This window comes from Monopterus albus, unplaced genomic scaffold (assembly GCF_001952655.1).
Source record: "Monopterus albus unplaced genomic scaffold, M_albus_1.0 scaffold296.1, whole genome shotgun sequence".
Classification (NCBI taxonomy): domain Eukaryota; kingdom Metazoa; phylum Chordata; class Actinopteri; order Synbranchiformes; family Synbranchidae; genus Monopterus; species Monopterus albus.
In genome coordinates this window covers 236,150-246,198 of record NW_018128176.1, presented here as the reverse complement: position 1 = coordinate 246,198, position 10,049 = coordinate 236,150, and the positions used below count along the sequence as shown (strand labels likewise).

The following is a 10,049-nucleotide window of genomic DNA, read 5'->3' as shown; positions in this document are numbered from 1 at the left end:
GTTGCCCAGCGACAGCCCCAAAACCTGAAAGATCTGGAGAAGACCTGTATGGAGGAGTGGGCCAAAATCCCTGCTGCAGTGTGTGCAAACCTGGTCAAGAACTACAGGAAACGTCTGACCTCTGTAATTGTAAACAAATGTTTCGGTACCAAATATTAAGTTCTATTTTTCTGTTGTATCAAATACTTATTTCATGCAATAAAATGGAAATAAATTATTTAAAAATCTAACTATGTGATTTTCTGGAATTTTTTGTAGATTCTGTCTCTCACAGTTGAGGTGTACCTACGATGAAAATTACAGATCTGTCCATTCTTTGTAAGTGGGAAAACTTGAAAAATCAGCAGTGTATCAAATACTTATTTGCCCCACTGTAGATGTATGAGTGCTGCCAGCATTGCTGCAGAGGTTGAAGGGGTGGGGGGGTCAGCCTATCAGTGCTCAGACCATACGCCGCACGCTGCATCAAATTGGTCTGCAAGGCTGTTGTCCCAGAAAGAAGCCTCTTCCAAAGATGATGCAGAAGAAAGTCCACAAACGGTTTGCTGCAGACAAGCAAGAATAAGGATATGGATTTCTGGAACCATGTCTTGTGGTCCGATGAGACCAAGATAAACTTATTTGGTTCAGATGGTGTCAAGCATGTGTGGCAGTAAACAGGTGAGGAGTACAAAGACAAGTGTGTCTTGCCTACAGTCAAGCATGGTGGTGGGAATGTCATGGTTTGGAGCTGCACGAGTGCTGCTGGCAGTGTGGAGCTACAGTTCATGAATGCCAACATGTACTGTGACATACTGAAGCAGAACATGATGCCCTCCCTTTGGAGACTAGGCTGCAGGGCAGTATTCCAACATGATAACGACCCCAAACACACCTCCAAAACGACTACTGCCTTGCTAAAGAAGCTGAGGGTAAAGGTGATGGACTGGACAAGCATGTGTCCAGACCTAAACCCTATTAAGCATCTGTGGGGCATCCTGAAACAGAAGGTGGAGGTGGGCAAGGTCTCTAACATCCACCAGCTCCGTGACGTAGTCATGGAGGAGTGGAAGAGGACTCCAGTGGCAACCTGCGAAGGTCTGCTGAAGTCTATGCCAAAGAGGGTTAAGGCAGTGCTGGAAAATAATGGCGGCCACACACAATATTGACACTTTGGGCCCCATTTGGCCATTATCACTTAGGGGTGTACTCACTTTTGTTGCCAGCAGTTTAGACATTATTAGGATGATTTCAGTGTTTTTTCACACCTTGATAACAGTGACCAGGAACCTCTTCTCATCCTCCTCGTGCATGGCCCCGCTGATGGATCCAATGGCCCAGCACAGTGTGTTGAGGTTCTTCCATGACCACTCAGTGCCGTTCACCTGGTTGTGAAGCTTCTCTGTCATTATACGTTCTGTGTCTGCGTAGTCCAAGTGAGTGAGATACACTGCAGGATGACAGAGCACAGTTTTATTATCACTGTACAATGACCCTTAAACAAAAACTTGAAGCCTAAAGGTACAAGAGTTACCGGGGACAAAGGTTGCAAAAATGGGCAACACACCCTTACCCTAAAAAACAATCTGCTAGTGTGATGAGCCAATTGCACCAGTGATTGGTGCTCTATGGCTACTTTTTTTACCTTGACAAAGCATAGAGTACAAGTCTAAAAGATACATGTTTAACTGAATCCATCCCAGCAGATACACTCCAACAGTTTCCAATCAATCTAACCTACATGTCTTTGAACTGTGGGAGAAAACAGAGCATTCAGAGGAAATTCACACAGACATGAAGAGAACATGCAAACTGCACAGAGCAACGCTCTGTGCACCGAGCCGTACCAAGGGTTTCCCTCATGTTCTTGTAGAGGTTGATGGAATCTGTGTCCTTCATGAACTCTCTGACCACCTCCCCCTGATCATTCTCCACCACCAGTACCTCCTCCGGCTTGGCCATCCGACTTACCATCAGTAGGCGCACCTGTCACAAGAGATAAAAACCTGTCAGCACATACACACACTGAAGAACTGCCTTGCTCCTCTGACATCACAGTGTACATAGCATCCATGTGGTCACAAATGTTAAAGAATAACACAATGTAGTGTTTGTTTTATGGCTATACTCACACACCACACACACTTATTGAATGTAAAAGCTTATCACCACAGAGAGAAGAAATCTGTTATGCTACTTAACTGGCTGCTGATTTTCAATAACATAACTAGCAACTCTTTGGCAGCAGTTTAGCAGCCACCTGTTGCTTGAATAGAGCCAAATGATTCTAGTATGACTGCAAGCTAAGACTTCTGAAGGCTGTATAACCTGAAACAGCTCTGCAGCCCTGCACACCGACCTTCTGTGCCAGCTTTTCCTTGTAAGTAATAAATGTTTCCAAATTTTTAAAAAATGTCGTATAAATTCAACTACAAATTCCAAATATCTGATTTTGAATTTGTCAGCTGAAGGCCATGACAATGATGAGAGACAATGACAAATCTGTGTGTGTGCTTTTAATAAAGGAGTTTAGTAAAATATAACTGGTTACGTGCAGTACCTTGGAAAGGACAGGAAGATAGAGCTGTCTGCGTGGTGGCACGTCAAAGTGCTGATTGCCTGAGAGCAGGGGGGATGTGGACGTAGAAAAGGGACTCTCTCTGTAGAGCTCAGCAGCCAAGTGGTTCCAATACTCCAGACATATTTTAAAGATCTCTGTCTCTTCCACCTCCGACACCAGCAGCATGTAGTGGAGGGCCTGAAAGAGGACCAAGGGAAGAATAAGACTGTGAATATAGAATTAACATAAAGACAGTTTCTGTTCAACAGACTTGTTTGTTGAATCTGCAATGTGCATTTTCCCCCTTTGCAGCCTTTGTATGTATATAAGCAGTTATACTACTGGGATATGAAGAGTATTGCTTTTCTGTGACTTTGTGTTCTCTCTTACCTCCATTAATGTCTCTCTTAGGTTAAGCCGCTTCTCAATGAGCTGCCCATGCTCTTTAAGGAAAGTACAGAGGAACAGACTGAGGTTCTGAATGAAGTTCTGCTCGTCATCCTTCCCGTTGGCGTAGGCCAGCCGAATGTTGGTGTTCAGAGGCAGCATCTACACAGTATATTTCATTAGTGTCTAAGACCGAGGGGTGTGTCAGGGTTGTTTTATCCAGAGCCATTATGTAGCCCACCTGTTTGAGCTGACACATGGTCAGTGTGAAGAGGGTAACAAACTGCTCCTCGTACTGGCTGACGCTGACACTGGCAATCTCCGTCAGGCACTTCAGAGTCACATTGCGGAACATGGGTACATTCAAGAACTGAACACAGTAGAAACATGTTCAGCTAAAGACCATTTTGATTAAATAGTTCTACAATTAAAGTAAAACTGCTACATTACATTGTGTGCATCTGCATGTCCACACCTTATATACCAATGTGCTGATCAGTTTGGTTTCAAAGATGTAGCCCAGAGGAATCCAGTTGAGAAAACGTAGGAGGGTCTCCAGAGTGGCATGAACCAGTGGGGCATTCTGTGAATTTTCCTAAGATACAACCAATGAGATGACAAACAAGCTGAGGACAAATGTTGGAATGCAACAGAAAATCAAATATTGTACAACAATGCTACAAGTAGATAATGTTGTGCATACCATAACAAACTGGCAAAGCTGGAATATCTGGGAGAATTCATTGCACATGCTGAAAGAAACAGAGAAACGTATTTAAGAACACACAATCTTACTGCAAGCTTCATTTCAGAGAAAGTCTCTTTCAAGATATCAAACTTTATGATGATGTTTACTGTAAAACAATTTATCAATGTGCCTCTTGAAGCAGGTCAGGGTGCGGTATGCTGGACAGAAAGCAATCAAATTAGCTAAACAAGCTGAATTTTGGGAGACAAACGTGCTTGGGGACAGTACGAATCACTTAGTGTGAGTATAGCAGCCGAAAAGGTGCGACACTGTTTGAGCTACACTGGAGTCTGACTTCAACAAAGACAATTTTCTACTCTGCCAACATTTACAACTGAATGTATCTTAAAACAATGAGGTGAAACTTTCCTCCAGTAGGTCAAGATGCATTGAAGCCCGAGCAGAATTTTTGAGAAAGCACACATCCAGAAGAACAAAAAAAGAACTTGTACAGCTTTCCCCTCAGTCTTTTAGGACTTCAACCCCAGTGAACATCTCTGGAAACATTGGAATAAGAAAAGGGCAAAATAATCTGTGGCCAAACCTGGGCAATAGGATGATGGAATATGACATTGACAACAGTTGCTTGACAGACAGATAGTTTGGATATGGGGGAAACAAAGCTTATTCACCTCTGACATCCTGCTTCAGACTGTTTATATCAAAGTTTTCCATGCTGTGCAGCCCAACAGACTGGCTGAAGAGCTCATTTACATACATTAAACATACTGGAACTACACAGATTACTTATAAATCTTATATTAATGCCATCATCCACAACATGTAGGCCTGCACAAGGATAATTAGGATAATGATAAAAAACAAACACATTTCTAAGTTTTTATACAAATTCGTCAGCACTTCCTAAAATGACCATGATTTTGCTTTCCAGGGTTTAAAAAAGTAAGCAGCAGCATGCTGACCTGTCTTTTAGGTGCTTAGCTTTGATCTGGGTCATCTGGCCGCTGGAGAAATCAAAGACCTCTTCACTGAGCAGCTTGAGTATCACCATGTTGTTCTGACAAAGGCTCTCACTGGTACGGCTTGCCCCCACAATGTCACTGATGAAGGTGGGCCAGTGCTTGGGCCACTCCTGCTTCAGGATCTACACACACAGGGGCACACACACATATTGGTGTTACATGGCTGAACAGTGACATTTACCACACAAAAGGATGCGAGATCTGAAAATGAAAAATTTGAGGGGATGAATCTCTTGCTTAAAATGACAATTCCTCCTTTCAATATCCCCAGTTTCTGCTTTGTAGGAGAATGTACTACCAGCAAACAGTAGTAAATACAATGTAACAGTGTTTACAAGCAAACCTCACTAGTACAAATGCAACATACATGTATCCTGCTGAGGACAAGCATGGAATCTGGAGCTCTACAGTGCCTCAAGGCCAAAGCAACGTTAGCTCAGCTGACGAAAGCAGTGACTCACTTGCACTGGCATTAATGCAGAGAGCCAAACTCTCTCTTCCTCACACCAATATACATCAATCAAACACACACATTCAGAATGTGGGCCCCAATAAGGCACTAAAGCCTAATTTGTCAATCTCAAGGCCTTTCTGATATACATACAATAACCTCATAATAGTGTCCTACAGTGGTCCACACTAGTATGCTGATCAGACATCACACAGGAGTGAACATCTCATTTGTACAGCTGAGCATTTGCAGGATTCAGCACTTACCTAGAGTGAGGGTAGAATTATCACTGATCCTATTTGTTATATAACATGTTGTTCCACACTTTAACTGTGTGTCACTGTTGAAACCTTTGCTGGATAAAAACTGCTACATCAATAATGAAAACTTAGAACCTAAGTTTCTATACAAACAAACACAGAGCCTCCACTGCAGCTTTGTCTCTTCAACAAAATCCTCTTTTCAACCAGTGCTGCTGGCTGCCTTGGCTGAAACATTGAAGGAGAATTCATATCTGATTATTAGAAATCATGAATTTAACTGACAGTTTCAGAGTCAGACAGGTTAATTAAGAGTGACATCTTCAGGCTAAAAAGTATCACTACAAAAGCTGAGGGCAGCACCAAGACAGCAGCAAGACCCCCATCCTAACATCCTATATAAAACAAATTTGTCTGTCTCTTTTTATATGACCTCTATAGTGCTGTGTTTCACACAGAGGCATGCTAAAGCATCCAGCATTTAGAGGTCATGCATGTCAAAGACATTTTATCTGTTAATTACTGAATTGCTCTGCATATACCTCCTCACTATAGCTACAGAAAAGCCATTCATTCATAATCCACACCAAACAACTGTAATGATAGAAAATTAATTCACTGGTTTGCAAATACAAAATTACAGTTTAGTAATATTAAGGAATTCACTGACTATCATTTATTTTTGTAGTCATTTACCAAATCTAATCTCAGTTCATCTGATAAACAGCTAACTCAGCTGCCTGTGTGAGAAACTGACCAACCATCCTCACTCAGGAATTTTCTGCACCAGCTACTGGGCCACACTGTTGTATTTTGCTTAACACACTTGGTTATGTATATTATACTCTTGTATAGCACACTCTGTATCAGTAAGTGTGCTCATTCCTCTTCCAGTGTTAGTGGCTTTCAACTGTCTTAGGCAATGAGCAAGATGTGTGTAACTGGCTCCCTGCTATGCCATACTTTCTCGCTGTCAGTGTGGATCCCTTCACTAAAACTGTTCCTGCCACGTCTTTATGCCTCACCACAATTCACTCACACGCAACACTGTGGAGTCAGGAAAACACTGCAGTGTTTTAACAGAGCACAATGAGCTTGTGTATCCATGGTGTTGGGTTACAATAATGGTCAGGCATCATATAAACAATAATGATCATTATATAAAAAAAAAAGCTCATGTCAAACTTGCTGATTGTCATGAGCACTGAAGGCTTACCTGAACAAGGATCATGTTCAGCTTCCCAATGTACACCTTTTCTTTCTAAAAAGTAAAATAAACAAATAATAAAGGAATGTCAGTGAAATCAGTTTCCCAACACAAGCCTTCTGTCATTTCATCATTAATTTGGAGCATGACAAACCAGTTATACTGAAATGAAATCCAGCACAAAATAAGCTTAGAGGCTTAGAGGGCATAAATCAAGCAGTGAGACATTTAAAAGGTGGTATGACTCAAAGGGACAATGACATAATTGAGTTAAATATTATACCTTTTATAAATTGTAAGGATCAGAGTAGATAAACTATTTTAGCTATTGTCAGAAGGGAGTGAAGATGAGTATGGTTTTAAGAGAAGCTTCAGAACTGGCTAATTTAATATGAAAATAAACTTCATAATTCTAATGTGTACTAAAGTTGTGGGTTTTCTGGATGACAGACCATTTAAAGACTTCTTGTACCTGAACGTGAAATCCCAGTTCAAATCCAACCACTATGCAAAAACTTTCTGGTCAGTGTGGTTGGTTCAGTAACCAAAATAAACTTGGTAAAAATCTATGCAGTTCACTTTAATGTTTACTGTTCTGCAGAGCTACTGTATGTACTTGAGACTGATGCAAACACCAGAAACATGCCTGGAGCTGCCTTCTCAACATGAAGCTAAATACAAACAGCCAAGTGTGTAGTATATCAGTTAGAGGTAGACAGCCTTTTTACCTTATTGGGCACCAGCACTAAGTGATTTTTATATGTTACTGCCACCAGGACTGTTCACAGAATGAAAAGGCTGGGCTAGCAATGGCTGCTATTCACTATGAACAAGACCCAGCTTTGCACCCCTGCAGATTTAAAAAGTGTCCAGCAACACTATAGGGGGATGCTGAGGAGCACTCAACTTTATGCCAAAATCCTGACACAGTGCCAGTGACAACCAGGTGAGACCCAGCCACAAACATGCTGATTTCAGCGTTGTTTACTGCTCCACTCCACTATGTGAAGGAGTTTCAAACTAAATGAAGCCACCCACCACAATTTTTCTCTATGCGAGTAACAAGTTACCAGGATATAAAAAAAGAAGAACATAGACAATCCATAGACAACTCACAGTCATTGTTAGTATTGTGACAGTGGCAGATACATCGGAAAACAACTGCCCAGTCAGAGAAGATGATGTAAATGATGTGCGGGCTGCACATAAACAAAATGATAGATTACAATTTAAACTCTGCTTTTTCACAAGAGCTGATTCAGCTCTAGTCATCTAAATTCTAGCTTCTGGTTGAGTGGTCAAGTTGGCCGAAACTCTGCTACTGAACTCGCCATCTTTGGCCTGCATTACAAAGCACTGTGGTTAGCAACATTACTCACAGCAGGCTCGGAGACAGTTTACCTGGCGCTGATGTAACATGGACACAAAACTCTATAAGATTCACTCTAATTAGCTGACAGTGTCTAATGCTAACAAAATCAACAGTCCCTTAGTTGTGGTAAGTAAAACTTTTGACCACATCAGTGCAGGTAGGAGTTAACCCTGACACTCAAAAGCGAGTCCAAATCATTTCATTTAAGAGATATTACAACAGTTATTTGACTGTAGGTGGGGTTTTTTATGTTGGTCCAACTTTAGAAAAAGAGCTTAAATAATAAGCATTCATTTCATGAGAATTATTTTATCTAGATGCAGCTCAGCTGTTACCAATGTGTTGTCAACTTTCACTGTATTAAGTACAAGTCCTATACTAGTGCACATACAATTACACCTAAAGTGTAACTAAGGTTTAAATGTTTTCCAAAGTTTACTCACCTCCACATTTGATGCATCTGATGAAGTCTTGATAATGAGCCCAACAACATACTTTTTTATACCTGGCAATTACACAAATAAAGCAGAAGAACGCCGTTAGCATGTACCAATAAAATATGCAAATCTTAATATATCTCGAGATGACGAGTTGATTAGAGCAGTAACCCCAAAGGTCTGTGCATAAGTAGCTAAAATCAGCCATTGTTATCTGGGTACTTGTGTATTTTAAAGAAGGTGTGGTCCTCCTTCTACCCAGTCTTGCAAAGCCAGCTTGTAAACACTTGGATGTGCTCTACAGCTGCCACTGAACGTCTACAGGGCAAAGCTTTTGGTCAGTGCAAGTTACATTTCTCCATGTGCTGTCACAGTCAAGACTGGCGGTGTGGGCAGAGCATCTTTAAAAACTGTTTTCAGCTCCCTCACATTTGTTTCTAGACTGTAGCTGTGCTCAGTTCTAAAACCTATAAGCTAGGGTGTAGTGAGCAGAGCTGAAAACAAGGCAATACTCTGACACAGGGGTGGAAAAGACATACTTGCCAGTTGCCCTGCACTGGGTTTGCCACTTGAACAAAATTCAGGCATCTATGGTCAGAAGCAGGCAAGTCTTAGGTCAATGAAAAACAATTTTCAGCAAGATGATAAAAAAATGGAGGGAGGCAAAATCCCCATTAGTTTTGTTTCAAAATATTGTTTTTTTTTCTCATGACATTTTTCGTCCCACTGTTTTTAAATTCCTAGTCTTCAAAAATCAAAAGATGATAACAATAGAGAATATATTTTATTTAAAAAACTTAAGATAAACTAAAGTAGAGTTGGCAATTTAAGTCTGACATTTTTAAACCTTACACTTTTGTTAGACCAATATAAAATATTGATATACTGCAACCCTCTAATGTTTCTACCCAATGCCCCATCTATAAAGAAGAATTTATATTGTACAAAAAAACCTCACATATTCATACCTATTCATAATAGGTATTAATGTAAAAGTCAAATGTTTCCTAATTAAAGGCTCTAGGTGGAAGATGAGAATACTTCTGGCTTTGGCAACTCTTAACTGCTGTCATGATTCGGTTCCACTGCTTCCTGTCAGGCTTTTATTTTGACGTTCCTATTTTTTTGTTTCACCACAGTTTCGGTCTTTTTTGTTTCTTCATCACTCACATTAGATTCACCTGCTCCCGATAGTTTGCACCTGTTTGCACCGCGTTATAAGCAGCCTTCACCCATCAATCCCCGCCAGATTGTTCTAGACCCCAGCTCTGACTTTCCAGCATTTTCTTCGGTTTTGGTATTTTGTGTTTCTGACCCGGATCGTATACTCTGACTATTCTGTTCTGCCTTGCCCTCTTGTTACGGACTGCCACTGTGTATGATTATCGGACTTCCCTTTGGACTACGTATTTTGGATCCCTTTGATATATGTGTTTGCTGGCTCTGACCTTGGACTGTGATACCGACCCGTCAGTGTGGTTTTTTACCCCGTGTCTTGTATGGTTTTTTGTTTAGCGTTAATTCTCTTATTAAAAAGATGGTTTTGTTCCTCGTCTGGCCATTTAATAAAGTTCACCAAAACCTTTTCGGCAGCATCACACGCCGATTTCTGACAAACGGCATCTTTAAAAAAAAAGACAGCAGCAAAGATTCGTGCATGCCAAA

At 40.9% G+C, this 10,049-nt stretch overlaps 1 protein-coding gene across 2 annotated transcripts in view; it reads right to left on the bottom strand.

Moving 5' to 3' along the window:
• Positions 1 to 10,049, bottom strand: part of xpo1b (exportin 1 (CRM1 homolog, yeast) b) — a 37,386-nt gene that overhangs the window by 16,593 nt on the left and 10,744 nt on the right. For both annotated transcript variants that reach the window (XM_020623293.1, XM_020623294.1), the window contains exons 5-14: positions 8,391 to 8,452; positions 6,585 to 6,629; positions 4,598 to 4,779; positions 3,630 to 3,678; positions 3,402 to 3,521; positions 3,168 to 3,296; positions 2,930 to 3,088; positions 2,540 to 2,737; positions 1,827 to 1,965; positions 1,248 to 1,429 (exon numbers count right to left, since the gene is read on the bottom strand). In XM_020623293.1, the coding sequence (XP_020478949.1) occupies positions 1,248 to 1,429; positions 1,827 to 1,965; positions 2,540 to 2,737; positions 2,930 to 3,088; positions 3,168 to 3,296; positions 3,402 to 3,521; positions 3,630 to 3,678; positions 4,598 to 4,779; positions 6,585 to 6,629; positions 8,391 to 8,452 (1,265 nt within the window). The remainder of the gene's footprint in view (positions 1 to 1,247; positions 1,430 to 1,826; positions 1,966 to 2,539; positions 2,738 to 2,929; positions 3,089 to 3,167; positions 3,297 to 3,401; positions 3,522 to 3,629; positions 3,679 to 4,597; positions 4,780 to 6,584; positions 6,630 to 8,390; positions 8,453 to 10,049) is intronic.